Source organism: Sus scrofa, chromosome 1, assembly GCF_000003025.6.
Source record: "Sus scrofa isolate TJ Tabasco breed Duroc chromosome 1, Sscrofa11.1, whole genome shotgun sequence".
Lineage (NCBI taxonomy): Eukaryota > Metazoa > Chordata > Mammalia > Artiodactyla > Suidae > Sus > Sus scrofa.
In genome coordinates this window covers 222,557,082-222,581,705 of record NC_010443.5, presented here as the reverse complement: position 1 = coordinate 222,581,705, position 24,624 = coordinate 222,557,082, and the positions used below count along the sequence as shown (strand labels likewise).

Genomic DNA, 24,624 nt, shown 5'->3' with positions numbered 1-24,624 from the left:
TTTTGGGACTATTTAAAAATAGTTGTTGGGTTCCCTGGTGGCCTAGGGGTTAGGATTCAATGCTTTTACTGTGGGAGCACAGGTTCAATTCCTGGTCTAGGAACTGAGATCCCACATTAAGCCACTGCTTGGCATGCTGCCACCAAAAGACAAAACAAAACAAACACACAAACAAAACAAAAAACAAAAAAACATTAAAGGTTTAAAAAAATATTTATGAACACTTAATTTTGCATGTGAGACAGTCTGCAAGGCTACTGGCCTGGACTCATCAAAATAAAAAAAAAAAGAGGCAGAAGAACTCTTTTACATTAAAAGAGACATAAAAACCAAATGCAATGCATGAAACTTCACAAGACCCTTGACACAACGTGGAGTCAAGGTAGGGAGTAGGGATGGATTACTCATTTTGGTGCAGCCTCAAAATGAACTGCACTCGAATATATTACAAGGCATACTAATGATAATTTTTTCAAGAGTGATAATAGCATAATGGTTATGTAGGAGAATGTTCTTATCCTCAGACGATACCTGCCGAAATATTTAGGGGTAAAGGATCATGCTGCCTGCGATTTACTTTCAAGTGGTTCCAAAAAAACCATTGTGAGACAGAGAAAGGAGGTAGGGCAGGAAGAGGGAGAAGGAGAAAAGGGAAAAAAGGAGAAAGAAAACAAATGTGGCAAAATGTCAACAACTGGTAAAACTAGGTGAAGGCTATGAGCATTTGCCACAAAATTGACACTTTTCAAAACAAAATGTTGGGGAGAACAACAATTCGCTATATCTTAATCAGCATGTTCTACTGACAATGCAGTTGCCTACAGAAGCACCACAAATAGTATGCCCTCCATCTGTAACAATTTAGATTGTGTGAGGTTTGGCATTAAAAAAAAACTTCTGTGTGTGAAAAAATGGGGAAAAATAAGCCAGCAAAGCAACAAATATTTAACCAAAGCTAGCACAGCTCAAGGGGGTTTATAGACTTTGAATTGCTCTCAAAAGAAAAACCACTGTATTTGCTAAGTATTATAAAATATTTTAAATGCTTTCAGGCCATTCTAATTTTAATTACTAAAGTTGTAAAAAATACGTATTTTTCAGGATGAATTTCGGTTACTTCAGGAAGCCACCTAAACCTAGCAGGTTTTAAAAGAAGCACATTCAAAATTTATTATTATGGTTATGGATACAAAATCTCATTTCAAAACAAAGTAGCTTTCTGCTAGGAAGAGAGTTAGGAAATATAGTGACTTAGAGTAAGTTAGCATCATCAGATCCTACCACAAAAACAACAGTGTTTTCCTTTCTTTTAGGGAGCTGACACTCAAGAAAGAATAAGGGTAAGACAGATAACATTTTCTTTCAAGGATGGCAATTTCTTTCTGGTTAAACTGCCTCATAGCCCAGGACAGAAGGCTGAGACAAACTTGAGCAGTGACCTTTTTTTTTCGCATGTCAACAATTCCTCTATCCTCTTAAAAACTGCACTCTTCATGTAAAATTGCAAATAGGTTGCTATTGGTGTAGTCATCTCTTAAACAAAAAAAAATTAAAAAATCAGCTAACCATCTTCTAAGAATTTTACCAGCAAGGCTATCTGACACCCATGAAATATGTAAAACCTGACCATGTGAATGGATCATATTTTTCTTAATCAAATGTAGACAGGCCTTGCTTACATCCAGATATTTTTAAAAATGAATTCTCATGTAACTCTAGCCAGTGACAGCTAAATTGTCATGTAATCATAGCAAAAGGTGGCTAAAAAAATTTTAAAAAGTGGAACTTTGGGGAAAAAAACCCTGAATTCTAGGCTGGAAGAACAAAATGGCCCAGAAGAGTAAAATGCTGTATCAGGAAAGGGGTGTGAGCCCCATTTTTTCCTTGAGAGTAGTACTACTAAGACCAGCTATGACTTGGGCAGTTTCTTAGGACAGACGTCTTTTTTTTTTTTTTTTTCTTCTTATTTTTAGGGCTGTACTTGCAGCACATGGAGGTTCCCAGGCTAGGGGTTGAATTGGAGCTATAGCCACCGGCCTACATCACAGCCACAGCAACACGGGATCCAAGTCGAGACTGCGACTTACACAACAACTCATTACAACACCGGATCCTTAACCCACTGAGCAAGGCCAGGGATCGAACCCTCATCCTCAGGGATGCTAGTCAGGTTCGTTAACTGCTGAGCCACAATAGGAACTCCTCAATACCCTTTCATTATCCAGTATTTCAATAAGTACCCAGTTCTATAACTCACCTCTTTATGCTCTATAGAAGAACTAAAGCAAACAAACCCTCTCATCTGACAGACTATTTCAAATGCAAATTCCCAACCTAAAAAGCATGATGAAGTCTTTCATTTTGGATTCTTGAGTACTCTTTACCTTTTTTCCTCCTTCAAGGAGAACAATTAGTGAACAAAAGGAGATAAAAGATATGTTACAAGGAATTCAAAAAGTTGGAAGCCAAGAATCAATGCAAGGAATACCTCAACCCTGGGCTCTAAATCGCTCCGTATATACCTATTTACTTCCTATCCTCTATTTCCAAGAGGTGAAGTTTGAGTTCCAATTCCACCCCTTATTTATTGGCTTCAAGATGTGGGCAAGTTGCCTCCCTTCTCTAAGTTTTGGAATCCTCACCTACACTGCAGGTGCGACTAGCTTCCCTAGCTGCCACACGGGGCATGTGAATGTGGATGTGATTAAGTGTGTGCAACTGCTCCGGACATGCAACACAGGATGGACAGACTGGGCCAGAGCCTGACTCATCGGTGGGCATACCACAAACTTCTCTGCACCTTAGTATTCCCACCTGTAACACAGGAGTGAAGTCTCCTACCAACTACACAGGCTTCTGATGAGGATCAAATACCAGCATTTAGTCCAGAGAGGCCCTGACATGGGCTGGAGTATTGTCCTCCCCTGTGGTTTCAGCAGCTTATACTGTACTAGATTCATCAGGAAAGCTTGTTAACACAGAGATTCCAGGGGCCACCCTAGTGTTTCTGATTTGGGGGGGTGGGGCTAGGCTGTAGCCTGAGAACCTGCATTTCTAACAAGTGTCCAGATGATACTTAGACCGCTCTGAGAACACTGGCCTATCAGTTTTAAAGACAAAATTCTGCAGACTGGCTCAGCCACTGGTGATACAACTTTGTGCAAGTCAATGAACTTTTCTGTGCCTCAAGTTTCCTTGACTATGAAATGAAGATAGGAGTAACTCCCACATGAGGCAGTGGTGAGAACGAAATGAGTTAATCTGTGCAAAGCATTTCATTACGTCATCTCTTGGCACATAGCAGGTGCCACATAAGAGTTAGCTGTTGTTATGGTTTACAGCTTTTCTTCATTAAGCATGACTACCTTCATTCGCTTTGCTTTTCATCAGAAGGACCCCGATGGGCCTATCCGAGTCCGGCTGGTCTGGCCGCCCTTGCAGCTCTGGGCTGGGGCTGCGGGAGTGGAGGTGCTCATGGCTGCGGCTCCGAGATGCGGCGTACCGGGCATCGGGCTGAGCCCTGCGGCCGTACTCCTCCTCTGGGCTGTAGGCGCGATCGTAAGTCGGGTCAATGCTCCGGCCGCGGCTGCTCTCCCGAGCTCGCCCATAGTCGTCATGGTCCAGGCCTCTCTCTAAGCTGCGGCCGCGGCTGCGCTCGCGAGCTCGCCCGTAGTCGTCATGGTCTAGGCCCCGCTCCAGGCTCCTGCCACGGCTGCGGTCCCGCTCCCGGCTGCGTTCACGTTCGTGGGGACGGCCCCTCTCTGGGCTGTCCTCCCAGCTGTGGCTGCGCCCTCCGCGGCTGCTGGGCCGGCTTCTCTCGCTGTACCCGCTGCGCGCGCTTCTGCCATCAAACTCATCCATCACCTCGAAAGCCCGGTCATCCTCGTGGATAAGAGGGCTGCCCTGCACCGGAGCCATCTGGACCTTCCGGGGCCTCTTGACTACCTGTCACCAAACAGCGGGGATGCAATACAATCACAACCAAACAGAGAGAATGCAGTGGTGAAGGTTCTCCTTCCAGTAAAACTGCCTGTCCCCACCCAGTCACTAAGCCTTGGGTTCCTCACCTGGGAAACAGGGACAATAAATGCCCCAAGGGCTTGAGAATAAAATAAGGCAATGAGTTTAATGCTCTCAGCACAGTGCCTCCAAAATCTGCTTCTACTCAGACTGTGTAAAGCACCAAGGGGCTTTAAATCACTCATTTACAAAAATAAAAATCCAGAAAATGAGACATTCTGTAAACAACTGGCTAGGTTCATCCCAAAGTCAATGTCATTAAAAAGAGGGGGGCAGATAGAGGAAAGAGTGACTCTCCTAGATTAAAAGGAACGAAAGAGATAAGGATCAAATGTGATGAGTGGCCTTTGACTGGATCCTAGATGGGGAAGAAAAATGGTCTATCAAAGTCATCTTAGGACATGGACTGTATATTAAATGTAGTTATTATTCATTTTCTTACATAGGATAATAATAATAGTTACATGGAAGAATGTCCTTATTTAAGAGACTTGCTAGTAAGAATGACTGAACTGTTGTGTCTGTAATTTCCCCTCAAACGGTTCACTAAAAATACATCTTTATAAGCATAAATAGGGAAAAAAATAAATGAATATGGCAGAATATTAGCAATGCAAAAGATGTATGTGTTGATTATACTTAGCTTTGAACTTTTCTTTTTGTTTGAAAATTTTCATAATATAAAATTGAAAAAAAAAATTAAATACCACATACCCAATGCATCTACCTAGGACTGCCCCTAACATGCTGTGTTCCAGTTCTGGCTTAGCACATCCTCTTGCCCCACTAGAGTAAACACTACTTGCTGCTCAGACCTGCTTTAGAGCCAAGTGTCTTCTGGCCCACAGCTGATTTTCAACTAATGTTTGCTGAATGAATGAGTGAGCCAATAAGTGAAGGAATGCTACAGACTGCCAATATCTCCTAAGAAACACAAGTTTATGAAGATACAGCAGATCCTGTGTGAGCAATGAGTTTCTGAGCTCTTAATTTACTTTTCAAATTAATGCTGTTTGATCATTGTTCTTTTTTTTATTTGCTTTTTAGGGTCGCACTTGCTGCATAGGGAAGTTCCCAGGCTAGGGGTTGAATTGGAGCTACAGCTGCCGGCCTATACCACAGCCACAGCAACTTGGGATCTGAGCTGAGTCTGTGACCTACACCAAAGCTCATGGCAATGCCAGATCCCTAACCCACTGAATCCGCATTCTCATGGATCCTAGTTGGGTTCGTTAACCACTGAGCCACGACGGGAACTTGATCTTGTTAATTCTCTTAGGAAATAACTGTCTAATCTGGCTCTTGAGGCAAATTCACTCGCATAAAAGAAGTATTGGTCTTAAGAAGTTAGGAGAGGATGAGGAGAAGGCAGGGAGGGATAACTTACACATCACCCTTAATATCACCCTCCCTAAGTACTGAAAATACAGAGGCAGTGGCCCCTAGCGTGTGTAACTCTGTCCAGTGCTTAAGAGCAAGCGGTGATTTTCTTCTGGGCATAAAAACAGTGCTACTGGAGTTCCCGTTGTGGCTCAGCAGTTAACGATCCTGACTAGTAACTATGAGGATGCAGGTGCATCCCTGGCCTCGATCAGTAGGTGAAGGATGGCATTGTTGTGGCTGTGGTGTAGGCTGGCAGCTATGGGTGTGGCCCTAAAAAGACACAAACAAAACAAACAAACAAACAAAAAAATGGTGCTACTGAGGCGAGCTGAGAACAAACCCAGAACGTACAATGGCAGCGATCTTCCCACTTTTTCTCAACTGCTGAACGGCAAAGGAATGGAGCACATCCTCCATGGGGGTGCCGTTAACCATGACCACCCGATCATTTTCTCTGCAGACAAAACAGAAAAACGGAATGTGAAAAACTCCCATCCAATCAACTGTGAATCGCTTATTTGGGAACAAATAATAGCAGCAGATGGACCTCAGTGTCTGATGATTCCTGAGGCTTTATCTGTCAACTCTGTCTGAGCTCTTCTGAGGAAGGAACCCAGTTGCTGCTCAGCCCACTCTGGACAGTGTCCTCTGGAAACAACCTGGGCTCCCTCCAGGAGGCAGTGGACAGTAGTGAGGTCTGAGCACAAATGGAGCTTGTGCATTGAGCCCTCCCCACCCACTGTACACGGTGCTTCAGCACATCTACAAATCCCCCCTAAGGAGGTGGACATACACTTGTGTTACGGAGAGGAAAAAGTTAGAAGCTCACTTCAGAGTCTTCAGGGAATTTTAAGGTCATAGAACCCTAACTCTGATCTTCTCTCATCCCACAAATCATGTAAAAATTCTGCTTTGCTCTTTGTAGGAAGGACTACTAATGTTGAGAGGACCACTGAGACTTGAAATGCCAAAAGCACCTACCTAAACTTTGGAGCTATCTGGCCAAGGCAGCTGTATGATTACCTTTTAGATTTCACCCTGAGCAATTATCATGAGGGGATGCAAAGATGCATCTTTTCAAATGGCGTTCTCCCTTCAGACCAGAAGACTGGCAGTCGGAAAACCTGGGTTTTTCAGGTAGTAAAATTCCCCAATTTCCATATCCCTTTTACAAATAAGATAATCATTAAACCAGAGAATCCTCATTCTTTATTGGGGAGTGTGGGGAGGCGGCTACATCTGTAGCATGGGGGAGTTCCTGGGCCAAGGGATGAAACTGTGCCACAGCAGTAACTGGAGCCACAGCAGTGACAATGCCAGACCCCTAACCCACTGAGCCACCAGGGAACTCCAAGAATCCTCATTTTTTTTTTTTTTTTTTAAATGGCTGCACCCATGGCATATGGAAAGCCCCAGGCCAGGGATTAAATCCAAGCCACTGCTGCAACCTACACTGCATCTTTGGCAACACTGGATTCTTTACCACACTGCACTAGGCTAGGGATCGAACCTACACCTCTGCAGCAACCTGAGCCACTGCAGGCAGATTCTTAACCCACTGTTCCACAGCAGGAACTCCAAGAATCCTCATTCTTAATGAATAAAAATTAAAATAAATATAGATTGTATGGGTAGGCATTGAGGAGAAAAAAAGCATGCCAATTTTATATTCCATGTTCCCAAATAATTCTTAAACCCAGGGATGGCAGTTATGATAGGGAGCTATAAATTATAACTATCTTCCAATGGAAATGACTACTTTCCTTCACTTGAAATCTGAATGTTCCCAGAGATTTGGGGACTGTTAAAACATGGTGTGTTATGGTTTCAATTACTGCCTGAATACTTACACATATAATTTATATATAAATAGTAAGTAATTTATATACATACATATATATATATATATGAGTTCCTTTTCTCTTTTAATTTTAAAAGTGCACACCCCCAGAGTCCCCTGCCTAGGGCCAACCAATGGGGGTGGCAGGGGTTGGGGGCGGGGAGAAAGGACACTCACTGAAGCAGCCCATCGGCGGGCCCACCCGGGAGCACGTCAGAAATGACGATTGATGTCTCCCCATTTTCAAAGTGGGGGTTGTCTCTGCCTCCGGATACTGCAATTCCAAATCCTCTCTTGGAATCCTGTTCAGTGGAGTTAAGAGAAAAATTAAAATAAAATCCTTCCATAAGTGGCTTTCAGGATTTATTATAAGCAGTCAATAAAATAAAGGTCAAAAAAATAACCAGAGAAGCTCAGGAACAGAGACCTTACAGAAACAAATGAGAAACAAAATAAAGCATCATCATGGTTAGCTGACAGGTTTATAAAGGGAAATTCCTTCTCCCAAAGAAACAGCCTCATCAAAGCTGGACAAGATTGATAGCACAAACCAGAGTTATCACTAGAAGCTGGCAGGGCTTGGGAAATTACATCTTTTGTCCAAATAAGGAAGTGCTATTGGAATCACCAATTGCACCTGTTCTCATATCCTGGCCTGAGCTGGAACAGCTTTAGTCACAACTGAATCTGTGCAAAAGCCGTATTTTTAAAGTATACCTTTAATTTCTAAGTTACAGAAGCTGGTAGCTTCACTTTAACACAGGGTGGAAAAAAAAGGAAAGAAATTTTAAAGATAAAATCCAAAGATAAACTTAGTTTTGAGACTTTATATAATCTGAAGATAAAATGAACTTATTTAAAAACAGAGACACAGGCATAGAAAACAAACTATAGTTACCAAAGGAAACATGTGGTTGGGGGAGGGGACAAACTAGGAGGTTGAGACTAATATATACACACTCCTATAAATAAAATAATTACCCACGAGGACCTACTGTATAGCACAGGGAACTATGCTCAATATTTTGTAATAACTGATCAGGGAAAAGAATCTGAAATAGAATATATATACCATATAATGTACATTTATATATATGTAAAACTGAATCACTGTCCTATACATCTGAAATGAACACTATACTGTAAATTAACTAAACTTCAATAAAAATTAAAAATAGGAGTTCCCGTTGTGGCGCAGTGGTTAACGAATCCGAATAAGAACCATGAGGTTGCGGGTTCGGTCCCTGCCCTTGCTCAGTGGGTTAAGGATCTGGCGTTGCCGTGAGCTGTGGTGTAGGTTGCAGACACGTCTCGGATCCTGCATTGCTGTGGCTCTGGCATAGGCCGGTGGCTACAGCTCCGATTTGACCCCTAGCCTGGGAACCTCCATATGCCGCAGGAGCGGCCCAAGAAATAGCAAAAAGACACACACACACAAAAAAAAAAAATTAAAAATAAAACATTCCATAGTTTTAAAAAAAAATCTGAAGATAAACTTAGTTTTTGAGATCTTATGAGAGACCAAAGGATTGAAGTCTTTTCTAAGATGAAAACACAGATCAATTACATCCAAGATTAATCTAGCAATGTACAACAGTGAACCTGGATAATACATAATCCTAATTCATTTCAGTGTTTAAAAAAGCTAAACTCAGAGTTCTCCATCATGGCTCAGTGGTGACAAATCTGACTAGGATCCATGAGGACACAGGTTCAATCCCTGGCTCAGTGGGTTAAGGATCCGGCGTTGCCATGAGCTGTGGGGTAGGTCGAAGACGTGACTCGGATCTCACATTGCTGTGGCAGTGGCTGGCACCTGCAGCTCTGATTTGACCCCTAAACTGGGAACCTCCATATGCCAAGGGTGCAGCTCAAACAAACCAACAAAAACCAAAACCCAACCCAAAACCAAAAAATAAAACAAAACAAAAAATAAATTAAAACAAAAAAGCTAAACTCCTGGATTTCATCCAGATGACAGGGGTATATGTGACTATAACACTAAATATAGGTTTGATTACATAAAAATCTACTCAGAGAATAAAAGAAAAAGCTGCCATGACCACTTTCTGCATCATTCCACCCCAGGAAGTTTCCAAGTGGGGCCCACTAGGCCAATTGATGACAATTAACAACACCAAACAAGCTGGCTGTTGTCCATTAATCACATGGCTTTGAATTTGGCAGCACTATCACCTGGTACCTGGTTTTACGAAGAAGTAGCTCCATCCTCTATACCAGGCCTAAAATGTCTCTCACCATTACCAATTTTGAGTCCAAACTTACAGAGTATGTGGTGGAAGAGAAGCAAGAAGAGTCAGAAGATGACAAAGGGTGAAAAATAAGACCTAAAGGGGGAAACCCCTCAACTGAAGAAACCACGATTACTGCCCCAGAGGTTTCCACATCTGGACACTGATCTCTCTTTTTCTACCTGGACTGAGTCAATACATGTTTATTCAAGAAAGAACCAAATTTTCACTGAAGTCAAAGTATGAAGTTCGTGGTTCTGATGGTCAAAGGAAAGCTCTCCCTTGGAGGAACTCACAATCGCTCAAAGAGGTGACAGAGACTGAAGGGATTCAAAGTAGGAATAAGAAACAAATGATGCTGACCAAGAGGGCTTGAGAGAATAAGGCTTTGGAATGACGAGCGCATTTCTCACACAAATCGCTTATGGACTCTTGGTGGCTGCACTTATTTTGAGTGGGACTTACACCTACACGCCTACCTTGAACTTTGCTGTCAGAATAAAAGGAACAGAGCTAATACTCATTAAGCAGTAACTGTGTGCTGGACTCGAAATACCAGGTCTTTGTATTACCTAATTTAATCAAGAGGGGAAATAACTTGTGAAATGACTTTTAAAATTAAGACATATACACTCATATGTGCTATTACTTCTATTTTTCAATCCCGTGGGTGTGTGTGTTCAGCATCTCTTAATATAATCAGAACTGGACAAAGAATACAACCGATGTCTCCTGACTGCTCATCCAATGTTTTAAAACTTAGTTTGGATTTAAAACTCACTGAGGGGCTAACATGTGTTATAACCAAAATTACAAAAGTTGTAGAAGCCACTGTAATATTTTTAAACAGAACAGGTGATTTCCGTTCCTCCCTTCCATTTCTCGTCTCTTTCTTCATAAACTATTCTACTTGGAGACAGGTAAATACATTAATTAACCTCTATAATTTTATATATTATACAGACCTTAGCCAAAAAATAACATGCAAATCCTTGTTAATTTAGCAACTGCATTTGTGTAAAAATAAACAAGATCCATGATATATGTGTGTATATATGTCTGTGTGTGTATGTACACAATGGAATATTACTTAGCTATAAAAAAAGAATGAAATAATGCCACTTGCAGCAACTTGGATGGACCCTGAGATGATCACACTAAGTGAAGAAAGTCAGAGAAAAAAAATATCGTGTGATGAGGAATCTAAAATATGGTACAAATGAACTTACTTCAAAACAGAAATAGACTCACAGGCACAGAAAACAAACTTATGGTTGGTTACCAAAGGGGAAAAGAGGGAGGGTTAAATTAGCTTGGGATTAGCAGGTGCAAACTATATATATAAAATAAATAAACAGCAAGGTCCTACTCTATAGCACAGGGAAATATATTCAATTTCTTGTAATAGCATATAATGAAAAAGTACACATATATATACACACACACACACTGTTATATATGTATATATATATAACTGAATCACTTTGCTATACACCTGAAACACTATAAATCAGCTCTACTTCAATTTTAAAAAGATCTGTGAGGGAGTTCCCATCATGGCTCAGTGATTAATGTGACTAGGAACCACGAGGTTGCAGGTTCGATCCCTGGCCTTGCTTAGTGGGTTAAGGATCTGGCATTGCCATGAACTGTGGTGTGGGTTGCAGATGCGGCTCGGATTCCGCGTTGCTGTGGCTCTGGTGTAGGCCGGTGGCTATAGCTCCAATTAGACCCCTAGCCTGGGAACCTCCATATGCCACAGGAGCAGCCCTAGAAAAAGACACACACAAAAAATAAATACATAAATAAATAAATTTAAATAAAAAATAAAAAGATCTGTGATCTATAAACTCAAGAACACAACTGTAACAGATATGAACCATGCAGCACTCACCTTCTGTAGGGTCACAGTGTACTGTTCCCATATCAGTTCTTCCATGCCTGGAGCCTATTTTAAAAGAATCAAAACCAATTTGATTAAAACCACAAACATTTCAATGCTAAAAATAAACCTGTAACTCGAGATGTCTCAATAGAAATTCTAGTTCACACATTCCAAACATCAAAAAGAGTGATTTTTTTAGGAACACTACAGTACTTATTTTCAAACACATGCTTCTCCTTAAATGAAATGGCTGTCTTGACAATACTAGAAAATTAGTAAAATGCAAAGTGAGAGATACATCCTAAAAGGAATGAAATATTAAATGTTAAGCATTTTTATTATCACCACTCCCAAACACTGTCATGATAAAAGCCCTTATCTAAAGTTTCAAACAGATATATTGTCATTCTTTAAAAAAATAAATAAAAAAAAAATCATTCCCCCTTCTTCCTGTCAAAGTTGATCTCCTAGGCAAGTTTTATGCATTTTTTATTTATTTACTTGTTTGTTTATTTATTTATTGCTTTTTAGGGCCATACCCACGGCACATAGAAGTTCCCATGCCAGGAGTCGAATCAGAGCTATAGCTGCAGCCTATACTACAGCCATAACAACACCAGATCCAAGACATGTCTGTGATCTACACCACTGCTCACAGCAACACCGGATCCCTGACCCACTGAGCAAGGCCAGGGATCAAACCCAGGTCTTCGTGGATGCTAGTCAGGTACATTATTGCTGAACCATGGCAGGGACTCCTGTGCATTTTTTATATTTAAAGGAATCCTTGGCCTTATCACAAAGAGTGCCGAATTGTGTAATGAGATCCCTTGGCCTTTTCTCCATCAGTATTGTGGGTATGAGAGATAATAATGCCTGGGCTTCAGTTTCTGACAATATTCTCAAATAGATGTCTAGACAAACCTGAAAATAGTGGATACCACTTAAAATAATAATTATAATTATAATCCATTAAATGCAGGCTGTCTTTTAGGGTAAATCTTTAAAGTCAAGAAATGCCAAGAAACCTCAAAGCCAGAGAGATAAGGCAGAAGCGAAGCAGGCATTTCAACAGGAGGCTGAGAAGAGAAACTGCAGGATCCAAATAGGGTGGAGATCAGATCAGAGTGGATGTACGAAGGGAAAAAAACACTGCAGGGACAGTGGCTTGTCTCATTCTTTGCTCTGGGGAGAACGGAAATAACTAAAGCTATCCCCCTAGGGAATTCCTGTCTCAACAGACCTGTACTCAGGCAGGTGTGAGACTGAAATTCGTATTACAGATGGAATTCCAGGAACACACTAAAACACAGGCTTCAGAGAAATCCCCCAGATAATTATCTGAGTAACCCAAGTTCACAATTTAAACACGCACACAAGGCAAGGCACCATGAGTGAGAGGTTAAACAAAAAAACCTACAGAACCAAGCACTGCAAATCTGGAAATAGCAATCACAGACCAAAAAAGTATGTCTAAGGTTTCATACATTTATCACAACAAATTTAAAGGGGAAATTTAAAGTATAATGAAAGAATAAGACGTCATCGAAAATGACCAAGCAAATCATTAAAAAAAAATTAGAAATAATAAAAAAATCATAATAAAATTAAATTTAAAAATGGGAGTTCCTGCTATGGTGAAGAGGGTTAAGAATCTGACTGAAGGTGTTCACAACATGGTGCTTTGGAAACAAATCCAACTAGGAACCATGAGGTTTCGGGTTCAATCCCAGGCCTGTCTCCGTGGGTTAAGGATCTGGCATTGATTGCCGTGAGCTGTGGTGTAGGTCGCAGATGCAACTAGAATCTGATGTTGCTGTGGCTGTGGCAATTGGACCCCTAGCCTGGGAACCTCCACATGCTGAGAGTGCAGCCCTAAAAAGTAAAAAAAAAAAAAAAAAAGAATCCAACTGCAGCAGCTTAGGTTTGATTACCGGCCCAGTGCAGTGAATTAAAAGAGCCAGCATTCCAGCAGCTGCATAGGTCTCAGATGTGGCTCAGATTCAATCCTGAACCAGGGTTAACATATGCCATGAGTGAGATCATTAAAAGAAAAAGAAAAAAAATGGATTAAACCACATACTACACCTGGTGAAGATACTGAATTGGAAGATAGATGTGAAGAAATTACTCAAAATACAGCTCAAAGCGCTTAACGAGTGGGATATATGAAAGAAATTAAGAGTGAGAAAGCCTTGCAATGTGTCTAATTAGATTTCCTGAAGGAGATAAGAAAGTGTAGGAGAGAGCCAATACTCAGATAACACCTCTTCCAGACTTGATGATTTTCGCGTTCAAGAAGCCTGATACATCCCAGGCAGGGTAAATTAAAAAAGAAAGAAAAACCCTTTGAAATACATGATAATCTCACTGTAGAAAGATACAAAAATTTGAGAACAGCTGAAAAAAAGAGAATAAAATCTTTGTACCAAGATTACAAAAGAGCAATTAAAAGTAACAGCCAACTTCGAAATAGCAATAATGAAAGCCTGAACATGGTAGAACAGTATCTTTAAAACAGTATTTGTTAATTTGGGGGGCAGAAAAGATTATTTTTTATAAAACAAAAATTGGGTCAGATTATCACCATAGAGAAGCCATAATAAGAACTTTTAGGGAGTTCCCTGGTGGGCTACGATTCAGCACTTTCACCATTGTGGCCCAGATTTGGTCCCTGATCTGAGAACTGAGATCCCACATTAAGCTGCTTCACATAGTGACCAAAAATAAATAAAATAAAATTTTAAATTTAAATAAATAAAATTTTTTAAAAATCCTAAAGGATAAATTTAAGGAAGAAAAATAGGGAGTTCTCGCTGTGACTCAGCCAGTTATGAACCAACTAATATCCATGGGGGTGTGGGTTCAATAGGGCTCACTCAGTGCGTTAAGGATCCAGTGTTGTCATGAGCTGTGGTGTAGGTCACAGACGTGGCTCGGATCTGGTATTGCTGTGGCTCTGGCGCAGGCAGGAAGCTACAGCTCTGATTCGACCCCTAACCTGGAACTTCCACATGTCACAGGAATAGCTCTGAAGAAAAAAAAAAAAAAAAGGAAAGAGAAAGAGAAAGAAAGAGGAAACAAAGATAATCCCAGAAAGACCTAAGGTGCAGGAAGGAATATGAGTAAGCCTGAACACATATTAACTGTGTGCAACTATAATAATGTACAATTTGTGAGAGTTAGACCATTAAGATAGAACCTGCTGATAAATGTGGAACTTCACTGAGTAAAATCTACATGTTAAATTTTCTGGCATAACCACTATAGGAATAATTAGAGTTCGAAACTTCCAAAAGAGCAGAGGAAAAAATAAAATGAAAAACAAAGCACAACAGAAGTTAATCAAAGAGAAGACAGAAGTGACAAAAACAGAAATTAAAAAGCAGGGCAAATAACAAAACACAAGCCATAATTTCAGAAACAAATATAGAAGAGTAATTATAATAAATGTAAAGACAGATGGTCAGAATGGATTACATATAAGAAGATCCAGTTATACGTTTTTAATAGAGAATTTCTAAAACATGAGGACACACAGAAATCTAACTATATGAATAAAAAGCCTTACTGTTATTATATACAAATCATTTAAGAAAAACTATGTAGGAGTTCCCATCGTGGCTCAGTGGTTAATGAACCCAACTAGTATCCATGAGGACACAGGTTTGATCCCTGGCCTTGCTCAGTGGGTTAAGAATCCAGTGGTGCCCTGAGCTGTGGTGTAGGTCGCAGACACAGCTGGGATCCCGCATTGTTGTGGCTGTGGCATAGGCCAGCAGCTACAGCTCTGATTTGACCCCTAGCCTGGGAACTTCCATATGCTGCAGGTAAAGGCCCTAAAAAGACAAAAAGGAAAAAGGAAAAAGAAAAACTATGTAGCTGCTTTACATTAAAAAAAAAAAAAAAAAAAAAAAAGCTTTTTAAATCAAATTTGCCATTCCTGCACTGCTACTAATATGACAGAGAGAAAAGAACCGAAACATATCCAGCTAATATGCTACTGTTTTACCCAGTTAACAAACTCTTGGGATTGGGGGAAAGAGGCTTAGCACAAAACATAATTCTGACAAATGATAATATTGGAGCAGATAATTTATTTCCTTTGTTAGAACAGGGTTAGGAAAAGGCATTTTTGTTTGTAGAAAAGAAAGATGAGCCTGCCAACTCTCTCTCTCTCTCTTTTTTTTTTTTGTCTTTTTAGGGCCACACCTGTGGCATATGGAAGTTTCCAGGCTAGGGGTTGAATCGGAGCTATAGTTGCTGGCCTACACCACAGCCACAGCAACGCCAGATTCGAGCCACGACTGTGACCTACACACCACAGCTCAGGGCAATGCCGGATCCTTAACCCACTGAGTGAGGCCAGGGATTAAACCCGAGACCTCATGCTTATTAGTCGGATTCGCTTCCACTGCACCACAGTGGGAACTCTGAGCCAACCTACTCTAGAGGAGCTATAACTGATTCCTCAAACTGAGAGGAATTTCTAATCCCTTAGTTCCGTCCTCCCTCTATATACACACTGTGGGACATTTCCCTGATTAATACCATCTGGCTCCAAGAGATCAGAATTCTCAGGGAGAGATTAAAAAGCAGAATTCAGATCACCTCTAGGGTTAAAAAGAATCCCCCAAAAAACGGTACCGGGAAAAGATGAGAACTAGGATTTGTGCTACCAGCACACCTGGGACTGGGTGCTATGATTGGTCGGGGGAAGGGGGGGGAAATCAGCATCCCAAAGGCTGATGTTTAGATTAAGTGTTGTTTAGGTTACATACTTACAATGAAATACGTAAACATTCAAAAAAGGTCATGATCTAAATTATGTACATCTCCCCTGCTATTCAAGTTTGTTCACGATGACCCGTGTTTTTCAATTAAAAAAAAAAAGAAAGAAAGAAAGTGGACTTTCAGGTGAGCTTTTTTATATCACTCACTTTTGTCCCGTATCTCCCAGAACAGTGTGTGACACACAGAGTAGGCACTCCAAAAGATTTTCTTTTCCATAACATAACAAATGGATACACTACTCATTCACTGTCTAAGTAATATGAGGAAGGCACTGGTTTCTACTATTTACAAGTTTTCTTAAAGGAAATAGCTATGACATTCAGTAGCCCTCTGCTTCTGTAGCACACCTGAGCTGGTTAGCGGGCAACTCAGGTACCTATGGTCTGGTGTTCCAGAGAGCAAGAGTTTATGGCTGTTCTTCTCTGGAATTTTGTCATCTATGTCTAAGACAGCATTTTCCAACATATGCCAGGACAACACAAGTTTTCCAAGATTTTAATCAAGTTTTCTGTTTAACAAGAGGAAGAGTTTTCTTAAAGGGAAACAGGAGGCAGAAATCCAGTGGATCAGAAATGATTGTCCCTTTCCATTTCCACAGAACACCTCCTAATTCCTTGGAACCATCAGTTTTCAGTGTGGCTTTAGCACAACCAATTTCCTATCACTCAGAAGTGACCTTACTAGCATGCCTATTTTCCATGTTTATCTTCTCTTCACTTTACCTCACAGCTGACAAATTTTAACAAAGTGAATTACTCTGGAAGTTGCAGTAAAATAAAAACAGTTGCCAATACCCCCACACATTAACAAAAACACCACCCATGGAGTTCCCATCGTGGCGCAGTGGTTAACGAACCCGACTAGGAACCATCAGGTTGCGGGTTCGGTCCCTGCCCTTGCTCAGTGGGTTAATGATCTGGCATTGCCGTGAGCTGTGGTGTAGGTTGTAGACGCGGCTCGGATCCTGCGTTGCTGTGGCTCTGGCGTAGGCCGGTGGCTACAGCTCCGATTGGACCCCTAGCCTGGGAACCTCCATATGCCAAGGGAGTGGCCCAAAGAAACAGCAAAAAGACAAAAAAAAAAAAAAAGAAAGAAAAGAAAAAACACCACCCAGTACCCCATCCCCAAAATGTATTTAAAAGTTATCAGGAAAGAACCAATACTAAGACAATGACCCCTAGGACTGGGCAACGCCATGAGTAGGAGTCGGGGAGCACAAGGTCCAAAACAAGAGTGATATTAAATGAATTAACACAATGAAAAACATAGGCGCTGAAATAATTATTTAACTTCTGTCAATTTTTAGTTTTTTGATCATGATGATTGAGTTTTCAACTAGAAAGAGAAAATTTGTTTTATATTTTCAGGTCTGCCTGCTGTTGGGAGAAGCAATGGGAATATAAATTGATATAAAACTTCCAGGGGGCAAATTACTAATATGTTTCAAAATGTAAAATCTATACACTACTTGATCAATCAATTCCAATTCTGGACATTTATTCTACAGAAATATTCGCACAAGTGCACAAAGATATACATACAGATTTGTTTACAGCTGCTTATAATTTTTAATAGATAATCAATGAACTGTCCAATAAGAGGAGACTGGTTACATATAAACAGATCTATACTTTAATGTCTCTTGAGGGGAAAAATCAAGATGCAAAACATTATTATTTGTTCCTATTTTTTATGTCCTCAGTATGTTTATAAGCACATAGGGAAAAGACTGGAAGAGTTAAGTACCAAAAACACGTTAAATTACCCCAGGAATTAAGGTATGCCAGAGAATATTTTTATGTTACTTTTAGAAAAGATATGTAAAGAAAAAAAAAAAAAAAACCTCATAGCAAACTCTCTATTAAAAGTTTCAGATTTAAAATTTTTTGTCATTTAACAAAATAACTGCATTACTACAAAATTTTATTTTCAAAATATTGCCCAAGTATGAACCTGGCTTTTGAAATTCATTGTTCTTCCATAATAAGATTATACTGCCTTTAAGTACTTCTGGGCTGACTGAAGGGGTAATTTAAATTCAATTTGTCAGAGAAAGGATTAATCCCTTCCACTACCAAACCAACAGGACTGAATCAAAAATTTTGGCGGGGTGGGGGGAGGATGATGATGCACCATATGGAAGTTCCCTGGCTAGGAACTGAATTTGAGCTGCAGCTGCCAGCCTACACCACAGCCACAGCAAGGCCAGATCTAAGCCACACCTGTGACCTACGCCGCACTTTGAGGCAATACAAGATACTTAACCCAATGAGCGAAGCCAGGGATCCTCATGGATACTAGTTGTATTTGTTTCCTGAGCCACAAGGGGAACTCCTGGGTCAAATTTTTAATGATACACACCTTGCCAGGTGCCAAAGGTCTCATCAACTTGTAATAAAACCGCTCAGGATTTTTTTTTGTCTTTTTAGGGCCACACCGGCGGTATATGGAGGTTCCCATGCTAGGGCTCAAATGAGAGCTGTAGCTGCCAGCCTTCTCCACAGCCACAGCTACTCGGGATCCACTGTGCCTCGATGGGAACTCCAAAACCGCTCAGGTTTTAAGTGCCTTATTATCTAGGGTTAATGAGTAGTTTATGTCATTACTACTTATAATATTAAAAGAGTATACTAAGTAATAAATTTTAAATCTTAATTCTTAAGGGGTAGGAAATTAGAGTAAAAATAAATTTTAATAGCTCCTTTGAGTATTAAAATTACACTAGGTTGGAGTTCCCGTCGTGGCGCAGTGGTTAACGAATCCGACTAGGAACCACGAGGCTGCGGGTTCGGTCCCTGCCCTTGCTCAGTGGGTTAATGGTCCGGCGTTGCCATGAGCTGTGGTGTAGGTCGCAGACGCGGCTCGGATCCCGCGTTGCTGTGGCTCTGGCGTAGGCCAGTGGCTGCAGCTCCGATTGGACCCCTGGCCTGGGAACCTCCATATGCCGCGGGAGCGGCCCAAAGAAATAGCAAAAAAAGACAAAAAAAAAAAATTACACTAGGTTGGAGTTCCTCTCATGGCGCAGTGGAAACGAATCTGACTAAGAACCATGAGGTTGCGAGTTCAATCCCTGGCCTTGGTCAGTGGGTTAAGGATCCGGTGTTGCCATGAGCTGTGTGGTAGGGTCACAGATGAGGCTTGGGTCTGGCATGGCTGTGGCTGTGGCGTAGGCCATCAACTATAGCTCCGATTAGACCCTAGCCTGGGAACCTCCATATGCCTCAGGTGTGGCCCTAAACAGACAAAATAATAATAATAATAATAATAATAAAAATAAAATTACACCATGTTATATTTAGCCCACAAAGCTGTACTTTTTACAAAGGTCCCAGAGAAAACTCTTTATTCACTCTTCTCTTGTTCACTCACTCACAAATATTTATTGGGCACCCACTATATGCCAAGCACGTGGTTTGTGGCATCTGCACTATGATGCTAAAGAAACAGCCAAAGCCTATGTACAGCTTACTAACCATGGGAGTGCCCAAAAAACAAATCACACCGCCTTCTCTAGCTCATCTATATACTGTCTTTCCAGAAATATAGAGAACCCCTTACAATCACACTTAAGTCCCCAGAAAATCAGCTCCAGGTACATCCTCAGGGACAGGTGGTTGGCATGCAGCAGCTTAGCTTAGAGAGGAGATGACGCCTTTCAAACTGGGCCAACGGGCTCGGGCCCCACTCAACCCGCGCTGGGCTGTGCAGAGATCAGAGAATTGCTATCAGCGTAGACTCTGCACTAATGCCGGCAGGGAGCTGCTTGGCCTTTGGAGAGCTTTCCCATGCAAGGCCACAGGAAGAGCACACACATCAGAGTGCATTAGAGCAAAGGTACACCTCGTCACAATGCGGTGATTCCTCTCCTGAGGAGAGGCCCTAGAGGTGCGCACAAATCCACACGGAGTATTCACAGCAGCATTATTTCCACAGCCCAAACCTGGAGACAACTCAAATAATCCATCAACAGCAGCATGGACAAGTAAATTGTGATACATTATTAAAATGCGATGTTATATGGCAATGAAAACAAACTAGAGCCATACATCTAGAGCACAGATACATCCCAAACATAATATTGAGTGAAAAGCATCGAGAAGAATTTATAGAGCTGTCATCATTTTTGTAAAATTCAAGAAGAGAACACTTTCACAAAAATATGAATATACTTAACACCAATACACGGTACACTTAAGAATGATTAAGATGGGGAGTTCCCATTGTGGTGCAGTGGTTAACGAATCTGACTAGGAACCATGAGGTTGCAGGTTCGATCCCTGGCCTTGCTCAGTGGGTTAAGAATCCAGCATTGCGGTGTGAGCTGTGGTGTAGGTTGCAGACTCAGCTCAGATCCCGCATTGCTGTGACTCTGGTGTAGGCTAGCAGCTACAGCTCTGATTCGACACCTAGCCTGGGAACCTCCATATGCCACGGGAGCGGCCCTCAACAAGGCAAAAAGACAAAAAAAAAAAAAAAAAAAAAAAAAAGAATGATTAAGATGGTGAATTTGATGTTATGCATTTTCTATCACAATGGGGAAAAAAGCAAACAAAACCAATCTTTTGTTTAGAGATGTTTGTGTGTATCTATGTGTGACCTAGGATGAGGCAAGGGAGTGAGAAGGGACCTTGGGTCCATCTTGGTGAGGGTCTATGGGTATGTGTGATGGGCTCGTATGTTTGATAATTATGCATTATAATTTTAGACACATAATTCTATGTACCAAGCATTTTGTAAGTTAAAGGGGGGGGGGTCCATACGTGAACATCAAAAGGTACCTGATTCTTGGCCCAAGGACTTCATACCAAATATTTATTAATGTGGTATAGACTCTGCAGTCTTTGTAATCTTTGCAAGTCAAAGAGCAGAAGAAAGTGCAACCATTTGGACTGGAGAAGGGCAAGGTAGAGCTCGTAGCAGTAATTTGAAAGGTTCATGGAAGGCAAAGAAAGGCAGGTTAGATGGAGAGACAGGCTAACTTTGGGAGATCAGCAGGCTGCAGCAGACGCCAAGTCTCCTTTTCACCCCAAGAGCCAACATTCTAGCAGCAGAAGGATCCTCAGGGCGCTTTTCACCACTTCCCACATCACTTTCACTTTTCCTGCAAATAGTGTGAACAACCACTTCCCCTGCCCCCAACATTGTTAATGCCTCATTCCTAGAGGACATTGGAAAAATAAAAAGGAACCAATTATTTTTGTTAACCATAAATAAAAAACTCTGTGTTAGCAGTAAGGTATTTACATGAAGAATGAGAAAGGGACAAAGACAGTTACCTGAACTGTCTTTTAAAAAATATCCTCTACTTGCTATAAAATTTATTTTCTTTGAAAAATCTTGAGCAAAGAAGTAAATCCCCTATTTTACATGTAGAATATGGAAATGTGTTAAAAATCAACCAGAAGGCAGACACCAGAAGTTTTCATGCCCTGAATCCCCCAACGGGAAACTTTGAAGCTTTCTGTCCATAAATTTCTGCTTCTTTGTGATGGGGGGCGGGGAAGGGGGTCAGAGCCAAAGTTAAAGATTAATCAATATCTGCCCATAAAAGACACGTCTGATAAAAATCCCAAGTCATAAAAATAAACACTCATACATGTCATAGGGCTACATATATTCAAACTATAAGAGGAAAAAAAGAACATGCGAAAAACTTTTTTTCTATCATTTAGAAACCGAGATGTAAAAATTAACAATACAGATTTTTGCAGGATAGGAAGCAAAAAGTCTTTCCCCCCAAAAACAAAAATTACAATTACACAAACACAAATAAACATCTTAGAGGAGGCAATACATCGTTATCACTCCCAGGAAGCAAGATCGCGCTTGCAGATTCCCAATACATGGAAACAGCAGCCTTGGATTCATAAATCCTTTAAGCAGCTATCAGTTTCTGCTAAAAATAAGACAACTGTTTAAAAAACCCAAGTGTGACTATAATCCGAGTCTCACCATTTGTGAGTGAAAGTTGCAGAAGCATAAATAAATCAGAGGAGAAAGGAGCACTGTAAGAAGGCTCCCGGCTCCCAACTTCCCACAAAGAAAGGTCAGGAAAGAAAAGGGGGGGAAGAGCTTGCAGCGGGACTCACGTGGCCTTTCCATCTCCCCAACTTTTTGACAGCCTGGATCCACATCCTGTGGAGGACCTGCGCGGGCTTCATGGCCTCTGGAGGGTAATCAGCCAGACCACTGCCCACAGCCCAGGCTGTTCACCCATTACCATCACTCCACGTGGTTACGTAAGGCGGATACAATAGTGGCCCACATTCCCAGCAAATCCTGTTGTCATCTCGCACAGTGACACATCCATGCAGCGGGGACGCCAAACACTTTGAAAAGCACCACTTGTGAGGAAAAAAGAAAGCAGTCTGGATGTGCACCACTCTGACAGCTCACTTTTCCTCCCTCTCTCCTGTGCCAGGGAACCACAGAATCGGAGTAAATAGTCTTTTTAGATGTAGAAAAGGATTCGGTAGTCAAGGAGAAATTATTAAGCAGAACATTCTAGAGCAATATGGTGGAAAGAAATATTTAGAGAAGTACTTGTGTACCTTACAGACATACACACAAGAAAAGCATTAAGCAACTAGAGAGTGAGTGCCTGGTAATGTTTCAGGTGAATGGAACTGCCTCTGTCACCTAGAAAAGCCATAGAGATAAAATGTTACACATCCTCAGAGATAATGAAGTCTGTGCTTGGGCAGTTGGTGCAGCCCAGAGCCACCGTGGGGACAGAGTGCTCACTCAGCACAGCCTCCTCCTCTCTCTCCCCTTCCTGTAAATTTGGCAGATAAAAGAATAACAAGGAGCCCTTTATCTATTTCTTTCTTTGTCTTTACCACTTGGTGGCCAGAAGGAGTGGAAAAGCACTTTTGGGGTTTCTCAATATCTAAGATAGACTGTATGAGATGCTGGAGGTGCTGAGGGTTGGTCTGCAATGTGGGAAGCAGCTGGTGATCACGAGATGCAGACCATACAGGAAGCAACTTGCAGGAGAGGCAAGGACATGAGTTTTAAAGGCATAGGATCTGGCGGCAATCACTGTCCAGACCCTTAGCTGTGGGGCCTGGGATAATTAATCTCCTTCTGTATAAAATGGGAATAATCCTCCTACACCTCAAAGGGCCAATGTCAGCCCAGAACGAGGAAACCTCTCCTTACAATGCGCATGGGCTGTCGGGCACTCAAAAATGGTCACGTCCTTCCCTGGGACTTTATAAGAGTCTGTTCTTCAGAAGTGTGGGACAGCAAAACAGGATGGGAAATGAATGAATGAAAGTTTGTTTCAAATCTTACCCTGAGGAGGGCAGGGAGGACAATGGAGGCCTACTGAAGCAGGACCCTTGGAAGCTGCACAGGTGCCCAGGACTCCACCCTGGCTGGGCTGGCTCCCTGCACCAGCCAGGCTCAGCCCAGGGCGCCAGGCGCAGAGAAGCAAGAATGGTGGGCACAAAGCAGCTCACTCCTTTACTGTGACAGTCCTTAGGAAAACGATATGCTTTCCTGAAGACAAGGTAAATACGTCTTTCTCTTAAATTTATGTGTACTGGCCAGAATTCATAGGCATCCTCAAAGTTAAGAATTCCAAATTCTTGGAAGTTCTCTGGTGGTCTAGTGATTAGGACTCAGTGTTTTTACTGATGCAGCCCAGGGTCAATTCCTGGTCTGGGAACTGAGAGCCATATCAGGCCAAGGCCAAAAAAAAGAAAGAAAAGAAAAAATGGAGAAAACATACAATAGATAAGTAAATATATACAATTTTAATGGAGAAAACAGACAATAGACAAGTAAACATACACAATAATCTCCAGTAGCAGCAAGTGCCATGGGAGGTGACACTGAAGAGAAAGAATCATAGGACAGCCTAGATCTCTTCCAAGAAGAGGGTACTGCAGATGTCAAGGTCATGAGGTGAGAAACTTAAACTTATTATGATCATGACAGAAAAAAAAGCTGTGTGAAGCTGGAGAAAGGTGAGCAAGGTAACCCATGAAGTCATGGCAAGTACATAAAACATGAAGTTCATGGCACAGGTGTAAATTAACTGGAGAAGAGGGGTACAAGGTGGATACAGTGCCCCAGGGGCAGGGATGGCCCTCGCACATTCTATGGGAGCTCAGCGCAGATGCATGATTACCTCGTTGGGTGGGTCGCTATCCTAGGAAGGAAACAGTGGGCACAGCAGGAGGGCTATTCTGCAAGGTGTGTGCAAGCACTCAGTGTGGCCGGGCAGGACGCTGTTTAATAACACACATGGGATGCTACATTCTCAGCATGGACGGATGTGTCTAATAACCTAATCTATAGCTTGGGAGTCTTAAAACACCCACCCGCCCTGGAAACAGGAGACAAGATGGTTGTGAGAAAGAGAATGGAAGGAAGCCACTTAAAACTCAGCAGGCCTCTCTAGGTAGTTTTTCACTGATGCCCGCAACCCTGTGAGTTAGCCA

The 24,624-nt window shown here is 41.6% G+C and overlaps 1 protein-coding gene across 9 annotated transcripts in view; it reads right to left on the bottom strand.

Moving 5' to 3' along the window:
• Positions 1–24,624, bottom strand: part of TJP2 (tight junction protein 2) — a 138,472-nt gene that overhangs the window by 31,284 nt on the left and 82,564 nt on the right. For 7 of the 9 annotated variants that reach the window (XM_021070931.1, XM_005660146.3, NM_001206404.1 and 4 more), the window contains 4 exon segments: positions 11,390–11,443; positions 7,421–7,545; positions 5,755–5,857; positions 3,366–3,945 (listed from right to left, as the gene is read on the bottom strand). In XM_021070931.1, the coding sequence (XP_020926590.1) occupies positions 3,366–3,945; positions 5,755–5,857; positions 7,421–7,545; positions 11,390–11,434 (853 nt within the window). In that variant the 5' untranslated portion in view covers positions 11,435–11,443. 9 annotated transcript variants of the gene reach the window in all.